A 23,303-nucleotide genomic window follows, 5' to 3' on the forward strand; every position below is an offset into this window, starting at 1 on the left:
CGGTTGCTCGAGTGAGATATGCATGGAAGAAGTTTCGGGAACTGAGTGGCGTGCTGACGAGGAGGGGAGTGTCGTTGAAGCTGAAGGGAAAGGTGTATGCTGCATGTGTGAGAAGTGTTATGATTTATGGGAGTGAGACATGGGTAATGAACGTAGAACAGCAACGAAGGCTGGAAAGTTGGAAATGCGAATGGTTCGGTGGATGTGTGGAGTATCGTTGAGAGAGACGAAGACAAATGATGAATTGCGAAAGATGATGGGAATAGAGCCTGTGATGGATGCTGTGAAGAGAAATAAGTTGAGATGGTTTGGTCATGTGTTGAGGAAGGATGAAAGTGACTGGTTGAGAAGAGTGATGGAAATGAATATGGAAGGAAGTAGAGGATGGGGAAGACCGAGAAAGACTTGGCTAAAGATGGTCGAAGAAGAAATGTGTGCAAGGGGGTTAACAAGGGGAGATGCAGAAAATAGGGCAAAATGGAGAAGATTGTCATGGGGACCGCAAGGCTAACCCCCGCTCTTGCAGGGAAAATGGCCTTAAAATGCCCGTTGTTGTTGTTGTTGTAACCAAGTCATTCACGAACTGGCTGTCCATGCCTGATGTTCAACTGAAGGTGTCACAGAAATGTAGAATTTATTGGTTTGTTTGCCATTCGGCATTCTTTATCAAAGTCATTCACGAACAGGCTGTCCATGCTTGATGTTCAACTGAAGGTGTCACAGAAATGTAGAATTTATTGGTTTGTTTGCCATTCGGCATTCTTTATCAAAGCCATTCACGAACAGGCTGTCCATGCCTGATGTTCAACTGAAGGTGGCGCAATAATGTGGAATTCATTGGTTCATCGATTAGCATTCGCCGTTTACACATTGTCTGCTTGCGCCCGGCCTCCCACCCTCGCTAATTTAATATATTCGTTTAGAACTGTGGATTCTATTTTTAATAGCCTCGTGAGTGTGTAGGTTACGTGTCGGGTATGTGACCCACGTCATGATATTTGTTTGGGGCCAGAATACTGACAAGTCTGGTACACGATACGTCATTTGGGGGGGGGGGGGGGGGGGAGGGGATATAACAAGGCCGAAAGTCTAACAGCGGCGTAGCTGGGCTTGTAACATATATTATAAACCACAAACACACATGATTAGCTTTTTAAACAGTCGCTAATGCTGTTTATAACATTAAACAAAGAAATTTGGAGGAATCCAGACATCCATGAGGTAAGTTTTACTTCCAGAACCGAAGGAAGATCTACTGTAATCTATATAACCCACAAGGGTTGGGTGTGCACTGTTTTGTTGGAAGAGACGTAATGCCGATGCTTTCGATATTTGATGATCATTTTAACAATCAGTTTGTTTGTGTTGCACACTGAATGAAAAACGTAAAGGTAAAGCATGGAGATTGTGACATATGACAGGTTCGACGATATGTTCGGCATGAAAGAAATTGGATTCAAAATGGCAGTGTGCGGAGTCAGCTGACTTACCGCCGTAATGACATCAGATGTAATCGCATCACACTGTCATGTGACCAGATCCTCAGCTCTGATTGGTATACGTTTGAGGGGACATATATACATACATACAGACAAACACTGTTCAAGACGGCTTTGCCCCATCGGCTGCGCAGTAAAAAAAAAAAAAACTGGCGTGTCGGGTACATGGCTGCGATTTTGAAAAAAATAAAATAATAAAAGAAGAAGGGCCTCCTACCTTTAAAAAAAGGAAACTGGACGATCAACTGGTAGCTTTATTTTATTTAGCCATATCGACAGATTTCAATGTTCATGACATGGGAGACCTCGGAATTGACCTGCCGGGGCTAAAGTAACACGTGTCAAGTTTATAACAAACTCAACAACTTGCCTGTAGTTCTCACGACTCACCATTACTTCCACCCTCTTCGAGACTAAAGCAGTCCTCATGTGCCATCTTCATCCGCACGAATCCAGAAAGTTCTTCCGTCCCATTGGCACATCCGGGCACGACGGTCCGTGGCGATGCTCTCCCCGCACGACACGACTCCATGTACCGACAGAGCTCCGCGTACATGGTGGAGGTGAACCCTCGTGTAGACAATGAACAGAGTCGATCCCTCACCGGAGCGGGCTCGGCTCGGGCACAGAGAGCTCCGAAGATCTCGATCCCCAGACCAGTAACCACAGCTCGGAGAGACTCCTCGGTCAAGCCCCAGCTCTCCAGCCACTCAGGGGTGGCAATGCCGCTGTCTCCAGCACTCGTGGACTCCATTGTCCTTCGGGAACACGCGCCGATATTCAAGCTAAATAAATAAATAAGTCGTGCGTGCTGCGCCCGTCACTTTTCGAGTTTTCGGTCAAGTCTGTTTTTCAGATCTGAAATACATTTTTATACACACCAAATCTTGGACACTTTCACTTTACTTTATATTCTCAATCATCTGTGCTTGCATTGCTGAACAGCGACTTTTAGAGATGACATATAGCCTACCTTTTCCAGTATCTCTATGCTTCCGGTTGTTGTTGTTGTTGTTGTTGTTGTTTCATCACTTCTCCATTTTTCACAGTCATCTTAAACACCAACCACACTGGAATCCTCCTGCTATTAATTTGCAATTTGTCACTGGTTTTGAAACCAATACAATTTTTTATTACGGAACATTGGCATCAAAAATCTGCATACACCAACAAATAGTTTCAAATGGAGCACCGCACCGCCATTAGATTTAGGGCATTTAAATTGCATCAGATGCGGCAAAAAATGCAAATTGTTACTCCCAACTTGCCGACTCGATGACAGAAGTCACCATTTGCTTTTTTGACTTCTCCACCCTTCCCAGTTAAAAATCCCATATGGGCACCAACCAGTAACTTGATAGTAATACTACATTAGAGCCTTTAAATTTCATCAGATGCCGCAATAAATGTGAATTGTTGCTCCCGGCTTTCTGGCTCGATGACAGAAGTCGCCATTTGCTTTTTTGCCACCTTCATTTCTTCCCCGTTTATAATCCCATGCGGCATGAGTAACTTTCGAGTAATACTACATTAGAGCCTTTAAATTGCATCAGATGCGGCAATAAATGTGAATTGTTGCTACCAGCTTGCCGGCTTGATGACAGAAGTCCCCATTTGCTTCTTTGCCACCTTCATTTCTTCCCCGTTTATAATCCCATGCGGCACAGGTAACTTGCTCGTAATGCTACATTAGAGCCTTTAGATTGCTTCAGATGCGGCAATAAATGTGAATTATTGCTCCGAGCTTGCCGGCTCGATGACAGAAGTCCCCATTTGCTTCTTTGCCACCTTCATTTCTTCCCCATATATAATCCCATGCAGCACAGGTAACTTGCTCATTATCCTACATGAGAGCCTTGAGATTGCTTCAGATGCAGCAATAACTGTGAATTGTTGCTCCCAGCTTTCCAGCTCGATGACAGAAGTCAGAATTTGCTATTTTTGCTGCCTTAATTTCTCTCCCATTTAAAATCCCGTGTAGGCATGATTAACTTGCCAGTAATACTACATTAGAGCCTTTAAATTGCATCAGATGCCGCAATAAATGTGAATTGTTTCTTCCGGCTTTCCGGCTCGATGACAGAAGTCACCATTTGTTTTTTTGACTTCTCCATTCTTCCCAGTTAAGAATCCCATATGGGCACCAACCAGTAACTTGATAGTAATACTACATTAGAGCCTTTAAATTTCATCAGATGCCGCAATAAATATGAATTGTTGCTCCCGGCTTTCTGGCTCGATGACAGAAGTCGCCATTTGCTTTTTTGCCAGCTTAATTTCTTCCCCGTTTATAATCCCATGCGGCATGAGTAACTTTCGAGTAATACTACATTAGAGCCTTTAAATTGCATCAGATGCAGCAATAAATGTGAATTGTTGCTCCCAGCTTGCCGGCTTGATGAGAGAAGTCGCCATTTGCTTTTTTGCCACCTTCATTTCTTCCCCATTTATAATCCCGTACAGGCACCAGTAATTTGCTGATAATACATTTGAGCCTTTAAATTGAATCAGATGCTGCAATAAATGCGAATTGTTGCTCCCAGCTTGCCGGCTCGATGACAGAAGTCCCCATTTGCTTCTTTGCCGCCTTCATTTCTTCCCCATTTATAATCCCGTACAGGCATCAGTAATTTGCTGATAATACATTTGAGCCTTTAAATTGAATCAGATGCGGCAATAAATGCGAATTGTTGCTCCCAGCTTGCCGGCTTGATGACAGAAGTCGCAATTTGCTTTTTTGGCTTCTCCACGCTTCCCAGTCTAGTATCCCATACGGGCACCAGTAATTTGCTAGTAATACATTGGAGCCTTTAAGTTGCATCAGATGCGGCGATAAATGTGAATTGTTCCTCCTAGCTTGTAGGCTCGATGACAGAAGTCACCATTTGTTTTTTTTGACTTCTCTATTCTTCCCAGTTAAGAATCCCATATGGGCACCAACCAGTAACTTGATAGTAATACTACATTAGAGCCTTTAAATTTCATCAGATGCCACAACAAATGTGAATTGTTGCGCCCGGCTTTCCGGCTCGATGACAGAAGTCACCATTTGCTTTTTTGCCACCTTCATTTCTTCCCCGTTTATAATCCCATGCGGAATGAGTAACTTTCGAGTAATACTACATTCGAGCCTTTAAATTGCATCAGATGCGGCAATAAATGTGAATTGTTGCTACCAGCTTGCCGGCTTGATGACAGAAGTCCCCATTGGCTTCTTTGCCACCTTCATTTCTTCCCCGTTTATAATCCCATGCGGCACAGGTAACTTGCTCGTAATACTACATTAGGGCCTTTAAATTGCTTCAGATGCGGCAATAAATGTGAATTGTTGCTCCCACCTTTCCGGCTCTATGACAGAAGTCGGCATTTGCTTTTTTTGCTGCCTTCATTTCTTTCCCATTTAAAACCCCGTGTTGGCATGAGTAACTTGCTAATAAAACTACATTAGGGCCTTTAAATTGCACCAGATGCAGCAATAAATGCGAATTGTTGCTCCCAGCTTGCAGGCTCGATGACATAAGTCACCATTTCCTTTTTTGGCCTCTCCACCCTTCCCAGTTAAGAATCCCATACGGGCACCAACCAGTATCTTGCGAGTAATACTACATTAGAGCCTTTAAATTGCATCAGATGCTGCAATAAATGTGAATTGTTGCTCCCGGCTTTCCGGCTCGATGACAGAAGTCGCCATTTGCTTTTTTGCAACCTTCATTTCTTCCCCATTTATAATCCCATGCGGCATGAGTAACTTTCTAGTAATACTACATTAGAGCCTTTAAATTGCATCAGATGTGGAAATAAATGCGAATTTTTGCTCCCAGCTTGCCAGCTTGATGACAGAAGTTGCCATTTGATTTTTTACCACCTTCATTTCTTCCCCATTTATAATCCCATGCGGCATGAGTAACTTTATTATAATACCACATTAGAGCCTATACATTGCATCAGATGCGGCAATAAAGGCGAATTGTTGCTCCCAGCTTGCCGGCTTGATGACAGAAGTCGCCATTTGCTTTTTTGCCGCCTTCATTTCTTCCGCATTTACATTCCCGAACAGGCATCAGTAATTTGCTGGTGATACATTTGAGCCTTTAAATTGAATCAGATGCGGCAATAAATGCGAATTGTTCCTCCTAGCTTGCCGGCTCGATGACAGAAGTCCCCATTTGCTTCTTTGCCACCTTCATTTCTTCCCGATTTATAAATCCATGCAGCACAGGTAACTTGCTCGTAATACTACATTCGAGCCTTTAGATTGCTTCAGATGCGGCAATAACTGTGAATTGTTGCTGCAAGCTTTCCGGCTCGAAGACAGAAGTCGGAATTTTCTTTTTTTGCTGCCTTAATTTATTTCCCATTTAAAATCCTGTGTCGGCAAGAGTGAATTGCTAGTGATACTACATTAGAGCCTTTAAATTGCATCAGATGCCGCACTAAATATGAATTGTTGCTTGCGGCTTTCTGGCTCGACGACAGAAGTCTCCATTTGCTTTTTTGCCGCCTTCATTTCTTCCCCATTTAAAATGCCGTACGGGCACCAGTAATTTGCTAGTAATACTACACTAGAGCCTTTACATTGCATCAGATGCGGCAATAAATGCGAATTGTTGATCCCAGCTTACCGGCTTGATGACAGAGGTCGCTATTAGCGTTTTTGCCGCCTTAATTTCTTCCCCATTTAAAATCCCATGCGGCACAGGTAACTTGCTCGTAATACTACATTAGAGCCTATAGATTGCTTCAGATGCGGCAATAAATGTGAATTGTTGCTCCCACCTTTCCGGCTCGATGACAGAAGTCGGCATTTGCTTTTTTTGCTGCCTTCATTTCTTTCCCATTTAAAATCCTGTGTAGGCATGAGTAACTTGCTAATACTACTACATTAGAGCCTTTAAAATGCACCAGATGCAGCAATAAATGCGAATTGTTGCTCCCAGCTTGCAGGCTCAATGACATAAGTCACCATTTGCTTTTTTGGCCTCTCCACCCTTCCCAGTTAAGAATCCCATACGGGCACCAAACAGTACTTGCTAGTAATACTACATTAGAGCCTTTAAATTGCATCAGATGCTGCAATAAATGTGACTTTTTGCTCCCGGCTATCCGGCTCGATGACAGAAGTCGTCATTTGCTTTTTTGCCACCTTCATTTCTTCCCCGTTTATAATCCCATGCGGCATGAGTAACTTTCTAGTAATACTACATTAGAGCCTTTAAATTGCATCAGATGCGGAAATAAATGCGAATTTTTGCTCCCAGCTTCCCAGCTTGATGATAGAAGGCACCATTTGCTTTTTTGCCACCTTGATTTCTTCCCCATTTAAAATCCCGTGTAGGCATGAGTAACTTGCTCGTAATACTACATCAGAGCCTTTAAATTGAATCAGATGCCGCAATAAATGCAAATTGTTGCTCCCACTTTTCCGGCACAATGACAGAAGTCGCCATTTGCTTTTTTGCCACCTTGATTTCTTCCCCATTTAAAATCCCGTACAGGCACCAGTAATTTGCTTGTAACACATTAGAGCCTTTAAATTGAATGAGATGCGGCTATAAATGTGAATTGTTGCTCCCAGCTTGCCAGCTCGATGACAGAAGGTGCCATTTGCTTTTTTGCCTCCTTCATTTTTTTCCCATTTAAAATCCCATGCGGCACAGGTAGCTTGCTAGTAATACTACATTCGAGCCTTTACATTCAATCAGATGCGGCAATAAATGCCAATTGTTGCTCCCAGCTTGCCAAGTCAATGACAGAAGTTGCCATTTACTTTTTTGCCGCCTTCAATTCTTTCCCATTTAAAATCCCGTGTAGGCATGAGTAACTTGCTAGTAATACTACATTACAACCTTCAAATTGCACCCGATGCGGCAATAAATACAAATTGTTGCTTCCAGCTTGCCGGCTCGAAGACCGAAGTCTTGCTTTTTTTTCTCCTTCATTTTTTCACTTTTCAAATCCCATGCGTCAGGTTACTTGCTTGTAATACTATATTAGAGCCTTTAGATTACTTCAAATGCGGCAATAAATGTGAATTGTTCCTCCCACCTTTCCGGCTCGATGGCAGAAGTCGCCAATTGCTTGTTTGCCACCTTAATTTCTTCCCCATTTAAAATGCCGTACGGGCACCAGTAATTTGCTAGTAATACTACATTAGAGCCTTTAGATTGCTTCTGATGTGGCAATAAATGTGAATTGTTCCTCCCACCTTTCCGGCTTGATGACAGAAGTCACCATTTCCTTTTTTGCCGCCTTAATTTCTTCCCCATTTAAAATCCTGTACGGGTACCAGTAATTTGCTAGAAATACATTAGAGCCTTTAAATTCAATCAGATGCGGCAATAAATGCGAATTGTTGCTCCCAGCTTGCCGGCTCTGTGACAGAAGTTTCCATTTGCTTTTTTGCCGCCTTCATTTTTTCCCCATTTAAAATCCTGTGTTGGCATGAGTAACTTGCTAGTAATACTACATTAGAGCCTTTAGATTGCTTCAGATGCGGCAATAAATGTGAATTGTTCCTCCCACCTTTCAGGCTCGATGACAGAAGTCGCGATTTGCTTTTTTTGCCGCCTTCATTTCTTCCCCATTTAAAATCCCGTACGGGCACCAGTAATTTCCTAGAAATACATTGGAGCCTTTAAATTGAATCAGATGTGGCAATAAATGTGAATTGTTGCTTCCAGCTTTCCAGCTCGATGACAGAAGTAGCCAATAGCTTTTTTGCCACCTTCATTTCTTCCCCATTTAAAATCTTGTACGGGTACCAGTAATTTGCTAGAAATACATTAGAGCCTTTAAATTGAATCAGATGCAGCAATAAATGCGAATTGTTGCTCCTAGCTTGCCGGCTCGATGACAGAAGTTGCCATTTGCTTTTTTGCCGCGTTCATTTTTTCCCCATTTAAAATCCCGTGCGGCACAGGTAACTTGCTAGTAATACTACATTAGAGCCTTTAAATTGCATCAGATGTGGCAATAAATGTGAACTGTTGCTCCCAGCTTTCCGGCTAGACGACAGAAGTCGTCATTTGCTTTTTTGCCGCGTTCATTTTTTCCCCATTTAAAATCCCGTGCGGCACAAATAACTTGCTAGTAATACTACATTAGAGCCTTTAAATTGTATCAGATGCGGCAATAAATGTGAATTGTTGCTCCCAGCTTTCCGGCTAGACGACAGAAGTTGCCATTTGCTTTTTTGCCGCGTTCATTTTTTCCCCATTTAAAATCCCGTGCGGCACAGGTAACGTGCTAGTAATACTTCATTAGAGCCTTTAAATTGCATCAGATGCGGCAATAAATGTGAATTGTTGCTCCCAGCTTTCCGGCTAGACGACAGAAGTCGTCATTTGCTTTTTTGCTGCCTTCATCCCTTCCCTGGTTGGAATCCCGTGCGTTCTGTATCCTACTGATAGGCTGCATCTGCATCTGAACTTGAATCAAAATAAAATTGGCGTGTTCTTATTGTCCTGGGGACTGAGGATGCTTCGGTGAAAAACCATTAAGTAGTCCTTGTGAAAGGTATTAGCTGAATGTATCGATTTCAGCTGTATCGACCAATCAAATGAGTGGAAAAAGAGAGCCCTGAGGTCAATCTCTGAAAGTATTACTTTCACACCGTCGTCCACGCGATGCCAGTAAGCGTGGGAAGCACCGTTGGCCTTGTTCAGCCCAACGCGGCCTACCCTGCGACTCGCGTCTGCTACCTACTCCATGCAGTCAGTTCCCACCAGCTTCCTTCCACGTCCACACTGGTCCGTCTCCAAAGGAAACCCTCGAGAGTGGCTGACTGATTCAGCAGAGTGCCCTCCACACACTCCCTCTCACCTTGCCGCCTCTCCCTCTTCAGTCTTCAACTTTCCGTCGGCAGTGACGTCATCTCCCACTTTCCACGAGCTACTGCAACATCCCTCGCAAACTTTAAATGCTGTTTAACATTAAACTGAAAGAAATTTGGAGAAATTCTGACATCAGTAAGGCAAATTTTACTTACGGAACTGAGTGAAGATCTACGGTAATCTATGTTGCCCACATTGAGTTATTGACATTCCCCTTTCTGCCCCTCCTGAGGAAAACGGGTGTATATCGACTCTCACAAACGGTATCCTATTTTTGGTATCACTTTCGGACAACAACTTTAACTGAACTTGGTATCTCTGTCTTCGCCGTAATGGCGGGAACGACTTGTGACGTCAAGGTTATTATTCCCACCGACAGATTCGGAGGCAATTCCTACCACCAATTATTCCCGCCAATAGACTGCCAGGTGTTCCAATTTTTCATTTCATTTCGTGACCTGAAATTCGGGTGGGCATCAAATTGGCATGATAATATAGAAAAAATTAAGAAAAAATGTTCATGACTTTTCACAAGTCAGATTCTGGTACGTTAGTCTGTAATATAATGTTGAAATGTATAATTTTATTTCCAAAATCTCCGTTTAGCCTCGAACGCATTTCGATGTATTGACCAATGAGGATCGCGCTTATTCGCGCTACGAACGATGTCTGGGCGTCCGGCTGCGAGTAAACAAAATGGCGGCCTCCAGTAGCAGCGACGGTGACGAGGGTGGGAGCGAGAAACGCTGTTATATGTGCATTTCTCCGGCCAAAAGATCAAGTTTAATACCTTTTAGTGATATAACATGGCCGCGATATTTGCAATTTGTTCTTACGTGGCAGAATTTAGAAGGTGATCAAGCTGAAATTGCGAGAAATTTCGTGAAGAACCACGCTGACGAATTCGGCGAACGTGGCAACAGTATGGTAACAATACCTGCTATAGCTATACCGCATGATGCAGCGTTTCATCAAGTGTGTTATTCACGATTTGCCGATAAACGAGTGAGCAGGGTGCAAAGCAGCATGAAAAAGAGAGAAGAAAATGCAGCCAATACTGGTAGGTTGAATAACTTGAATAATAAATCATGACAATGCTTCAAAACTTAGTTTGATTTTTTTTTTTGTGAGGTATATGTAAAATGATTTTGTGTGTAGTCGAACGATTTTGAATTGAAGGAACTGTCCAATATTTATGCAAGGAGGTAGGGCCGAGGTGAAACAAATAAATTTTTAAAAGGAAGTCTGAGGAAGGGGGGGGGGGTGGGGGGGGGGGAGGGAATCTAGTCGGGCTAACCATGACTTGAGGTCTAGACATTTTAAACTCACATAATTTTAATTGTTTTCTTTTATGTGTATTTATTGCAGCTTCAACATGCAACGACATCAACGTCATTGACAAGATGCATAAAGGCCCACAACCAGTCAGGAAACGTGCTCTACGCTCCAGCTTAGGCAAGCCCAAATGTTCAGCCAGATCCCAATATGTGTTGCCTAATATATGCATCCTTTGTCAGAAAGAGAGAACAATCAATACAGGCAAAAGGGGCCGAAGAAAAGAGCCTCTAACAAGGTGCTCAACAATTGAGGCACCAAGACTGCAGCAAGCTGCTAAAGACAACAACAATACAAACCTGCTGCTTCAAATTCAAGACCGCGATTGTGTTGCGATAGAGGTAAAATACCATGGTCGCTGCTACAAGGAGTATACCCGGTATTTAGGCAAGCTAGCAACAACACCTAATGCAGAGCAACAAGGAGACTCCAACTACTCAGAAGCATACACATTATTTTGTGCAACAGTCAAGGATCTTATAATAGACAACAAGGAAATCTACAGACTGAAACGACTTAATGACATGTTCATGAAACAAATCAAAGCAACACACGGAATAGAATCAAACTACAAAAGTGGCTTTCTCAAGACAAGACTGATGAAAACATTTCCACAACTATGCTTTCTAACCCCGTATATGCGCTGCCAAGGACACCTTGTGTATGTTAATGACATCTCCACTGAAGTGCTGGTTGAAGAAAAGAAAGTGTTGCAAGAAACCATGCATGGTTCAGGTGATGACACAACAGAGACAGAACAAACATCCGACTCTGAACCAACCCCACCAAAGCAACCTGGGTATACTGAGAATAACCTTAGAGAACACTACTTCACTGCGCTACAATTGAGAAATGCAATAGATGAGATCAAGCCAAATATGCCATGGCCCCCAACCTCTGAGCACCTGACAACAAATGCCGCAGAAGCAATTGTACCTGCCTGTCTCTATAACTTTATTGCATGGATGGTGGGAGTGTCAGACGAACCTGATTCTGATGAGTTTGTAAAGATAGAATCTACAATACATAGAAGAATTCTCACAATTGCACAGGACATCATATACCTCCAATCAAAGGGAAGGAAACAGATGCCCAAACATTTGTCACTTGCAATGACAGTACGTCATCTCTCAGGTTCAGCCCAATTAATCAGCCTACTGAACGGGTTTGGTTACTGCGTCTCAAACTCTGTCGTCTTAAATCATGACACTGCACTGGCTAACCAAGAACTACATCGTGGAGAGGATGCTCTTCCATCAATCATTCAGGCGGGCAAGCATGTCACACTCGTATGGGACAATAATGACTTCGGGGAGGAGACATTGTCTGGGCGTGGAACAACGCACAATACCAATGGGATTATAATACAGCGACCAAGTCAATCCCATGAAGTAGTACAACCAGCACCAGTCACTACAGTTAAGAAGACGCGGGAGAGATCGATGCAGCCACCTGCAGTGAACCTTGCCACATATTATGGAGGGAAAAACGAAGGACCCGCTCCATTCGCAACCAGCGTTCCATTGGATCGAGCAACGTACTTCCCATTACTCCAGCACCCTAAGACGATAGACCTAGCATACCACATCACCAAGTACAACATTGACGGGACTCTGCCATCTTGGACAGGATTCAACCAACTACTGTCTTGTGTTGAAGTTCCACCAAAGAGCGTGATAGGGTATCTCCCTGTCATTGATGCCACTCCGACTGAAATGAATACGGTACTAACAATACTGCAGAGAAGTGTTCAGATCGCCGACAAGTTACAGTTGGAAGCAGTCGTCATTGTCGTTGACCAAGCCATCTATTGCAAGGCACAGCTCATTAGATGGAAGAATGCACAGTTCATGAAGAGACTGGTAATTCGACTTGGGGCATTCCACACTGCAATGTCCTTTCTTGGCTGTATTGGAAAGAGATTTCGAGAAGGTGGTCTCCAAGACATCCTGGTTGAGTCAGAGATTGTTGCAGTGGGGTCTGTGAATGGAGTGTTCAGCGGCAAGCATTACAACAGGGCAGTTCGAGCCCATAAGCTGATGTCAGACGCGATGCAGCAGATGCTCCTGGATGCATATTTTGAATCTATTCCAGAACATGAAGCGGGTAGAGTGAAGGAACTTTTGTCAAACTTAGCTGAAGCTTTCCCACATCCAAACTACCATGTCATTCTCAACAGTGACAAGTTCAAAGACTTCAAAACCTCCTTTGACAAATTCTTAGAAGCAAGTGACACCAAACCAACATTTCGCTTCTGGAGTTCATACATTGAGACGGTGGAGCTTCTCTAGCCCATCTCGAGTTTATCATGACGTCAATGCGCACTGGTTCGCTTGTACGCCGCGTAATTGTCTTTGATGGGTTAAAATATCACCCTTTACACACTTATTGGACCTATTAACAGTTTCAAAATAGCATTGGTAAACCACCATGGATCGTAGTAGCAACACCAATCACAAATATTGGACAAAAATTTAAAATTATGCAGGTTTTAAGGTCCAAAAACATGACTTTCTGATAAATGCATCAACAGCATGTTATTTTACCAAGTCGTTAAAACAACATTTTTACTACTTTTGGGGGTCTGAATTAATAAATATTGCTGCCAAGACCAATGTGAACATGACATCATATAGTTTGTGTTGTTTTTTTACTGTGTAAATGGGTATTTCAAATGTAACATACAATTGGTGTATACTGGTGTTTTGGGGCAGCGGTTCTCGGAATGATGATATGATCTCGGTTCTCGGTATGATGATATGATCTCGGTTCTCGGTACCACGATATCGCTTGTGAAAAAAAACAAGATGTTTTGGAGGTCATAAGGCTTCATCCCACACTCTTCTTGCCAAATCCCTAGGTTCAGGTCATGAAATCAAAAAAAAAATAGATATCCACCCTATGGCCCTGTGTCTACAAGTGGAGTCGGCCAGAAAACGTTTTAAAGCCATCTTTCACGAATTGGAGTTGAAATGCACAAAACAATTAATTCAAGCCTTTCAAAGTTTGAACCCAAAACTGAACGGAGATCAATCTACGAGCTGAGCTGTGCTGATGGTCCAAGGGAACTTTCCGAACTCGAACCACGATCATATCGGATCGAATAACAATCCGTGGATCCTGAATAAAGATCTTTTTGAAAATGTAAAATGATCGGACGAGCAAAGTGGATATTTAAAGGGACAGAGAAAGAATGGTCATCATGACGTCAAAAGGTGGAAATCCTCTTGAGTACTTCGGTTGTTCAAAAAATAAGACACAAAATAAGTGGAAACTTCCCAATGAAAGAAGGCTCAGTATGTTGCGTATTGTGAGGACCTGCATCAGCTGCACGGACGAGAGTGCGCTTGTACGGCCTTACGTCATCACGTTCGTAATGACGTTACGGAAAAGGCGCTCGTCTGATTCTCGGAAGTGTTCGCGCGTTTCACAGACCGGACACACAGGAGAGAGTAGCACACGGGATATCAGCGACACGGTGAATATATCGTCGATGATCAAGTTTTTACTGGTGAATAAATCGTCGGTCATCAAGTTTAATATTACTGGTGAATAAATCCTCGGTCATCAAGTTTTTACTGGTGAATAAGTCGTCGGTGATCAAGTTGAATATTACTGGTGAATAAGTTGTTGGTGATCAAGTTTTTACTGGTGAATAAGTCGTCGGTGATCAAGTTGAATATTACTGGTGAATAAGTCGTCTGTGATCCAGTTTTTACTGGTGAATAAATCGTCGGTCATCAAGTTATTACTGGTGAATAAATCGTCGGTCATCAAGTTATTACTGGTGAATAAATCCTTGGTCATCAAGTTATTACTGGTGAATAAATCGTTGGTCATCAAGTTATTACTGGTGAATAAATCCTCGGTGATCAAGTTGAATATTACTGGTGAATATATCGTCGATGATCAAGTTTTTACTGGTGAATAAGTCGTCGGTCATCAAGTTTAATATTACTGGTGAATAAATCGTCGGTCATCAAGTTTAATATTACTGGTGAATAAATCGTCGATGATCAAGTTATTACTGGTGAATAAATCCTCGGTCATCAAGTTTTTACTGGTGAATAAGTCGTTGGTGATCAAGTTTTTACTGGTGAATAAGTCGTCGGTGATCAAGTTGAATATTACTGGTGAATAAGTCGTCTGTGATCCAGTTTTTACTGGTGAATAAATCGTCGGTCATCAAGTTTTTACTGGTGAATAAATCCTCGGTCATCAAGTTATTACTGGTGAATAAATCGGCGGTGATTAAGTTTTTACTGGTGAATAAATCCTTGGGCATCAAGTTATTACTGGTGAATAAATCGGCGGTGATCAAGTTTTTACTGGTGAATAAATCCTTGGGCATCAAGTTATTACTGGTGAATAAATCCTCGGTCATCAAGTTATTACTGGTGAATAAATCCTTGGTCATCAAGTTATTACTGGTGAATGAATCCTTGGTCATCAAGTTATTACTGGTGAATGAATCCTTGGTCATCAAGTTATTACTGGTGAATAAATCCTTGGTCATCAAGTTATTACTGGTGAATGAATCCTCGGTCATCAAGTTATTACTGGTGAATGAATCCTCGGTCATCAAGTTATTACTGGTGAATGAATCCTCGGTCATCAAGTTATTACTGGTGAATAAATCCTCGGTCATCAAGTTATTACTGGTGAATAAATCCTCGGTCATCAAGTTTTTACTGGTGAATAAGTCGTTGGTGATCAAGTTTTTACTGGTGAATAAGTCGTCGGTGATCAAGTTGAATATTACTGGTGAATAAGTCGTCTGTGATCCAGTTTTTACTGGTGAATAAATCGTCGGTCATCAAGTTATTACTGGTGAATGAATCCTCGGTCATCAAGTTATTACTGGTGAATGAATCCTCGGTCATCAAGTTATTACTGGTGAATGAATCCTTGGTCATCAAGTTATTACTGGTGAATAAATCCTTGGTCATCAAGTTATTACTGGTGAATGAATCCTCGGTCATCAAGTTATTACTGGTGAATGAATCCTCGGTCATCAAGTTATTACTGGTGAATGAATCCTCGGTCATCAAGTTATTACTGGTGAATAAATCCTCGGTCATCAAGTTATTACTGGTGAATAAATCCTCGGTCATCAAGTTTTTACTGGTGAATAAGTCGTTGGTGATCAAGTTTTTACTGGTGAATAAGTCGTCGGTGATCAAGTTGAATATTACTGGTGAATAAATCCTCGGTCATCAAGTTTTTACTGGTGAGTAAATCCTCGGTCATCAAGTTATTACTGGTGAATGAATCCTCGGTCATCAAGTTATTACTGGTGAATGAATCCTCGGTCATCAAGTTATTACTGGTGAATGAATCCTCGGTCATCAAGTTATTACTGGTGAATGAATCCTCGGTCATCAAGTTATTACTGGTGAATAAATCCTTGGTCATCAAGTTATTACTGGTGAATGAATCCTCGGTCATCAAGTTATTACTGGTGTTATGTGGTCCTCCCGGTGACTACCTGCTCTCGGTGGCCCCCGGACCGTGAGAGGAACTCCGCCAGAAAGATCTATGATTTATACGCTTTCGTAACGCAATCAATATGAATTCCAGTCAATAAGAAACCCCACACCAAGGATCCGGAGTAATCAATAATATATTCCCCAAGCAATCAACAACCATCAACAATCAATCCAATATTACTAAGAACGCCATCTTATATATGTCCCCCCTTTCCCCACTCACGACCCCTTTTGGTCACTGTCCCTCACAATGTCTCTGGGCCCCTCCAGACCAAGGTGAAGGTCGGCTTCTCCGCACACGGGTGGTTGAACGAACCCACGGCTGACGTGCTCCCAAACGTGCACGTCACGTACCGGGAACAACGGCTGCAGCGCACACCTCCTTGCCAAGCAAAGCGGGCAAAGCAACGCGCGGTTTGCCCAGCGCGCGAGGCCCAAGGTGCGACCCGTACGCGTCCTTGTAGATGGTGAGGCGAACTGTGCACGCTTGGTTCCGTGCACGAACCCACGGCAACTTGACGTGTAAAGGGGTAATTACCCCGCGCAGGTAACTCCTTTCGCCAGATGGGCTTTCAAACGCAGTGTCCCCCACGCTGCTCAATATCGATACCGCTCGCGTCGGAGCTCGGCGAGGAAGAGGAAGATCGCCGCTTCTCCCGGACCTCGTGTCTTTTCTCCTTCCGTTTCCGGTCTCCTTTTCCCCAGAAGGGCTACTGACCCTTTAATCACAACAACCTTTAATCGACTACACATTAATAAGCAAAGACCTGAATAGTAATTCACCTAAATTCACATAAATCCGTAACACTCCCCCCCTTCAAGAAAGAAAGTTTGACGCCAGCGAAAACTTTCTTTGCCGGCCAACTTTGATAAACAAACCAGATAACTCACACCCCCTAAATCATCAGTTCCCCCCGGGCACAATTATCACTTAAAAATAAAGCAACAAAATTTCACAAAACCCCCAGATTAATTCACTCTGGACCAAGCGTCAACCACTTCTAGTTTCTCTTGAATGACGGTTAAGAGGTGGTGACCAAAGCCCCAACGTTAAACCTCTCGATAGCACTTTTTCGGGAGGCCCAGCTGAGTATTCCCTACATGGACGCCTTAAGGAATGTGGAGTTCACGGTTAGTCCGGGGAGGAACGTTCATTGCATGGACGCCTTTAAGAACGCGGAGTTCACGGTTAGTCCGTGCAGGAAAGTTCACTACCTGGACGCCTTGAAGAACGTGGCGTTCACGGCTAGTCCGTGTAGGAGCCCCGGCTCGGCGGCTCCCTCTTATCTAGTGCTTCAACTTCTCCAGACTCCTAACAGTTACGGTGGGACCCCTTGTCCCAGCCGTTACCTGACTGGCGGTCTCCGTTTCGGCCAGTGCTCTGACATTCATTCTTTCGGGAGGTGCCGTAACTCTGGGAGCCTCCATAGTAATATCGGCTGCTGCCAACCCCAAAACTACCGCCAAGTTGTCCTCTTCTGTAGACCTCTTGACGCCTACGAAAGGCCTTCCCTACTGTTATGGTCCGACCCTCCAAAGCCTTACCATTCCAATTCTTCTCTGCCTCTCTGGCGTCTTTTGTGCTTGCAAACGTGACAAAGCCGAACCCTCTTGACCGTTGCGTTTCCCTGTCTTTTACCACCCGCACTTCCACCAGCGGCCCATATCTGTTGAAGACAGAGGTCAGAACTTCTTCCTCTGTGTTGAAGTTCAGTCCCCCTACAAATAACTTGGAACTTTTGTCGCCATCCCGAGCTGGGGTGGTGTTATTTCCCCTGCGGGGCTCTTTACCCACCCTCGGGTTACCATAAATTTGCCCCCCGGCCAAATCATTCCCGATAATCACAGATACTCCCTCTACAGGAAGCGTGGCTTGTAAACCGACGGTGACCGGTCCTGACACCAAATCGGATTCCAAATGGATGACATGAAGTGGGGCACTAACACAGCCACCGATCCCTTGTAACCGAACACTATCACCAGTTGCGGTACTCTTTGACAATGGCAAAATGCCTTCAAGCATTAAGCATTGATGGGCTCCTGTGTCCCTCAATACCCTAACAGGTCTTGGGTTAGTCAAGTCTCCCTTGAGTGAGACCAACCCCTCATAAATAAATGGTTGGTAACTCTTCTGTGGGCGATTTCTTACGCTTGCCATCGCATTCGGAGTTGTAATAGTCAGACTCCGCTCTGGGTTTTCCCTTTTCATGAGGTAACAACTGGACATCAAGTGTCCAGGTTTTTTGCAAAAGGCGCAAGTCGGCCCAGAGGAAAAACTCGTGGTCTGCCTCGGGCCCCCCGGGAAATAAGTTTGTCTTGGGCCCGTAGCCCTCTGATTTCGAACAGGTGGGGTATCCGCGTTGTCCCCATAATCCTCTCGAGGCCGCCGCCATGTATTGTCGTTCTCCGCACCGGGTGTTCCATAACTCCCCTGCTGAAGTCTAGGCGAGGAGTTAGGTTCGTGGACCCCTATCCGGTGTGTTAAGGCATAATCATCTGCCATGGTGGCTGCGTCCCACAACTTTGGTACTTTCTTTTCCTGCAGGTACACTTTGATGTCCTCGTGGACACACTGTTGAAATTCCTCCACCAGCATCAAGTCACGCAATGCTTCGAAGTCGTTCCCGACTCCTTTCGACTCACACCACCGATCAAACATGTTTTCTTTCACTCTGGCAAACTCCACATGGGTCTCACTCTCCCTCTTCCTGGCATTCCTGAATTTTTGCCGGTACGCTTCAGGAACCAACTCATACGCTTTGAGGATGTGCTTCTTCAATACCTCATAATCTGCACATTGGTCCATTGGTAGCGCCGAATAAATCTCTTGAGCTTTACCCACCAGCACACTTTGCACTAGTACGGTCCAGGCCTCCTCCGGCCAGTTTAACTGTCGAGCCACTTTTTCAAAGTGTGGAAAAAATTTAGCGACTTCCTTTTCACTGAAGGGTGGAACCAGCCTCACATGTCTGCCCACATCCCAGGTGTTCTGGCTAGGTGTCGACCCCGTCAGCAAGGGTGGTACCTCTCCCCGTTCTCTCATTAAATCCAGCTCCTTGAATTTAATCTCTTGCTGAAGCGCCAGATCACGTTCCTTCAACTCCCTTTCGGCTTTTCTCTCCTCTGCTTCGAGCTCCCTGGCAGCTCTCCTCTCCTCTGCTTTTCTCCCTTCTAACCTTTCCTGGAGTTCTCGTTCCACTCTCCCTTCCTCTGCTTGTTTCTCTTCTCTCCTCTCTTCTGCTTTCCTTTCTTCTTCTGCTCTTTCCTTTTCTGCTTTCCTTTCTTCTTCTGCTCTTTCCTTTTCTGCTTTCCTTTCTTCTTCTGCTCTTTCCTTTTCTGCTTTCCTTTCTTCTTCTGCTCTTTCCTTTTCTGCTTTCCTTTCTTCTTCTTTTAACCTTTCCTGGAGTTCTCTTTCCACTCTCCTTTCCTCTGCTTGTTTCTCTTCTCTCCTCTCTTCTGCTTTCCTTTCCTCTTCTTTGATCCGTTCCTGGCTCCGTAATTGCAACTCCAGTTTCCGGAGCTCAACGTCTTCTGGTTCTTCAGGTAGCCACTCCCAGGCTAACTCGTCCCATGTTCCTAATCCCACCATAGACTGTATCACCGTGGTCTGCAACTCTGCCTTCCTCAAATTAGTTCGGACCTCCAAGTTAAAATGTTTGGCCAATTTCAAGAGGTCCGATTTTAGTAACGCTCGGAACTGTGCCTCACTCGGGGTTACCGCAAAGTTCTGTGCCACAAACGCCATGGTGCCTATCGTTAACACCTGTTAACCTTCACCCCAGAAATTTCCAACAAAGAAAAGCAACAGTATTACTATTATTGCTATTGTTATTATTTTATTTTTTTTGTTGTTGTTGTTGTTTTGTCGACAGAGCAAAACAATTTTAGGAACGTTGGAAAAGTTCCCACTCTTGGGAATTCTTTCCCGGACTAAAATTTAGAAAATTTTATAGATCCCGGACGAGCCCCCAATTTCTGTTACGTGGTCCTCCCGGTGACTACCTGGTCTCGGTGACCCCCGGACCGTGAGAGGAACTCCGCCAGAAAGATCTATGATTTATACGCTTTCGTAACGCAATCAATATGAATTCCAGTCAATAAGAAACCCCACACCAAGGATCCGGAGTAATCAATAATATATTCCCCAAGCAATCAACAACCATCAACAATCAATCCAATATTACTAGTATGGCCATCTTATATATGTCCCCCATTTCCCCACTCACGACCCCTTTTGGTCACTGTCCCTCACAATGTCTCTGGGTCCCTCCAGACCAAGGTGAAGGTCGGCTTCTCTGCACACGGGCGGTTGAACGAACCCCTGGCTGACGTGCTCCCAAACGTGCACGTCACGTACCGGGAACAACGGCTGCAGCACACACCTCCTTGCCAAGCAAAGCGGGCAAAGCAACGCGCGGCTTGCCCAGCGCGCGAGGCCCAAGGTGCGACCCGTACGCGTCCTTGTAGACGGTGAGGCGAACTGTGCCGGACGCTTGGTTCCGTGCATGAACCCACGGCAACTTGACGTGTAAAGGCGTAATTACCCCGCGCAGGTAACTCCTTTTGCCAGACGGGCTTTCAAACGCAGCGTCCCCCACGCTGCTCAATATCGATACCGCTCGCGTCGGAGCTCGGCGAGGAAGAGGAAGATCGCCGCTTCTCCCGGACCTCGTGTCTTTTCTCCTTCCGATTCCGGTCTCCTTTTTCCCAGAAGGGCTCCTGACCCTTTAATCACAACAACCTTTAATCGACTACACATTAATAAGCAAAGACCTGAATAGTAATTCACCTAAATTCACATAAATCCGTAACACTGGTGAATGAATCCTTGGTCATCAAGTTATTACTGGTGAATAAATCCTTGGTCATCAAGTTATTACTGGTGAATGAATCCTCGGTCATCAAGTTATTACTGGTGAATGAATCCTCGGTCATTAAGTTATTACTGGTGAATGAATCCTCGGTCATCAAGTTATTACTGGTGAATGAATCCTCGGTCATAAAGTTATTACTGGTGAATGAATCCTTGGTCATCAAGTTATTACTGGTGAATAAATCCTTGGTCATCAAGTTATTACTGGTGAATAAATCCTTGGTCATCAAGTTATTACTGGTGAATAAATCCTTGGTCATCAAGTTATTACTGGTGAATAAATCGTCTGTGTCAAGTTATTACTGAGATTTTATTTGCAATTGTGTTTGTATCACTAATGATAATTGCTATGCTGTAGATATATATAAACTGAACTATACTGTGTATATATAAACTGTTTTATACTGTGCATATATAAACTGAACTATACTGTGTATATATAAACTGTTTTATACTGTGCATATATAAACTGTTTTATACTGTGCATATATAAACTGTATTATACTGTGTGTATATAAACTGTTTTATACTGTGTGTATATAAACTGTTTTATACTGTGTATATATAAACTGTTTTATACTGTGCATATATAAACTGTTTTATACTGTGTATATATAAACTGTTTTATACTGTGTATATATAAACTGTTTTATACTGTGTATATATAAACTGTTTTATACTGTGCATATATAAACTGTTTTATACTGTGTGTATATAAACTGTTTTATACTGTGTATATATAAACTGTTTTATTCTGTGTATATATAAACTGTATTATACTGTGTATATAAACTGTTTTATACTGTGTATATATAAACATTTATACTGTGTATATATAAACTGTTTTATACTGTGTATATATAAACTGTTTTATACTGTGTATATATAAACTGTTTTATACTGTGTATATAAAAACTGTATAAAACAAACGGCCTACCGGGGCCGCCCAAAAGTCGGGCGTGAGGGGCACGTCCACTAATGGAACGCCTCTCGCTTCCCAAATCGAGGGCCACGTGGTCAGGAGAACCTCGTCCCTTCTGGTTGCCTTGCCGTCCCACCGTGAGCGCTGGTCAGGGTGTACTTCAAGCTAAGCTTAAGTGTTAAGTGTTAAGTTCCTCCTTGCCCTCGCAAGGGAAAGGCTAGGGTTAAGCTCTCCCAAATTTCCAAACACTAGAAATCGGACGTCTCAAATTAATTCATTAATTTGTTAATACATCTCAGTCGCCCGCGACCCCTCCAGCACGGGCGTCGAACCAGTTCATTTCCGGTGCGACCGGGCCGGGTATCGGCCCGGCCGTGGCCGAAGCCGTTGATTCCGCCGTAGCACGCTGACGCGTAGGCTCGCGCGTCCCTGGTCCGCCGGGGCTCCGCGGGTGTCCTACCGTGCCTGACGCCATTACCCTCTCAACTTTCGGGAGTAGGCGCCGGTGCCCGGGGACGGATTTCGCTGTCTAAACATGGTAGCGCTAGGCCAGTGGGACCGCCGGGACCCACGTGCACTCACAAGTTGTTATGCGCGTGGGTGGCAGTATCAGACCGGGGCGCCCAAACTCTCCCCAGCTAAATTTCATCCTGAAAGCGCCCACATTGTGCGGACAAACTCCACCAATTGGCCGGTCACACTGTGCCTATCGGCCGGCCTCGAAGAGATTTTATTTGCAATTGTGTTTGTATCACTAATGATAATTGCTATGCTGTAGATATATATAAACGGAACTATACTGTGTATATATAAACTGTTTTATACTGTGTATATATAAACTGTTTTATACTGTGTATATATAAACTGTTTTATACTGTGTATATATAAACTGTTTTATACTGTGTATATATAAACTGTATTATACTGTGTATATATAAACTGTTTTATACTGTGTATATATAAACTGTTTTATACTGTGTATATATAAACTGTATTATACTGTGTGTATATAAACTGTTTTATACTGTGTATATATAAACTGTTTTATACTGTGTATATATAAACTGTTTTATTCTGTGTATATATAAACTGTATTATACTGTGTATATAAACTGTTTTATACTGTGTATATATAAACATTTATACTGTGTATATATAAACTGTTTTATACTGTGTATATATAAACTGTTTTATACTGTGTATATATAAACTGTTTTATACTGTGAATATATAAACTGTATTATACTGTGTATATATAAACTGTTTTATACTGTGTATATATAAACTGTTTTATACTGTGTATATATAAACTGTTTTATACTGTGTATATATAAACTGTTTTATACTGTGTAT

At 43.3% G+C, this 23,303-nt stretch overlaps 2 protein-coding genes across 11 annotated transcripts in view; one reads left to right on the forward strand and one right to left on the reverse strand.

The window, feature by feature from the left end:
* The window catches only part of LOC137416938 (E3 SUMO-protein ligase ZBED1), a 38,621-nt gene extending 36,106 nt beyond the window's left edge, over positions 1-2,515 (reverse strand). Inside the window, exons 1-2 of the mRNA XM_068102639.2 lie at positions 2,473-2,515; positions 1,890-2,257 (exon numbers count right to left, since the gene is read on the reverse strand). Of these exons, the coding sequence (XP_067958740.2) occupies positions 1,890-2,253 (364 nt within the window). The 5' untranslated portion in view covers positions 2,254-2,257; positions 2,473-2,515. The remainder of the gene's footprint in view (positions 1-1,889; positions 2,258-2,472) is intronic.
* An 11,510-nt stretch (positions 2,516-14,025) lies between these two features.
* Positions 14,026-23,303, forward strand: part of LOC137410816 (E3 ubiquitin-protein ligase Midline-1) — a 99,106-nt gene continuing 89,828 nt past the window's right edge. For 4 of the 10 annotated variants that reach the window (XR_013621892.1, XR_013621893.1, XM_078770363.1 and 1 more), the window contains exon 1: positions 14,026-14,177. The gene's annotated coding sequence lies outside the window, so the exon portion shown is untranslated. Of the gene's footprint in view, positions 14,215-14,555; positions 14,590-23,303 lie in introns of those variants that run through there. The other 6 variants (XR_013621894.1, XM_078770365.1, XM_078770368.1 and 3 more) reach the window with 4 other exon arrangements.

The sequence above is a fragment of the Myxine glutinosa genome, chromosome 1 (assembly GCF_964187855.1).
Source record: "Myxine glutinosa chromosome 1, kmMyxGlut1.1, whole genome shotgun sequence".
In the NCBI taxonomy this organism is placed as follows: domain Eukaryota; kingdom Metazoa; phylum Chordata; class Myxini; order Myxiniformes; family Myxinidae; genus Myxine; species Myxine glutinosa.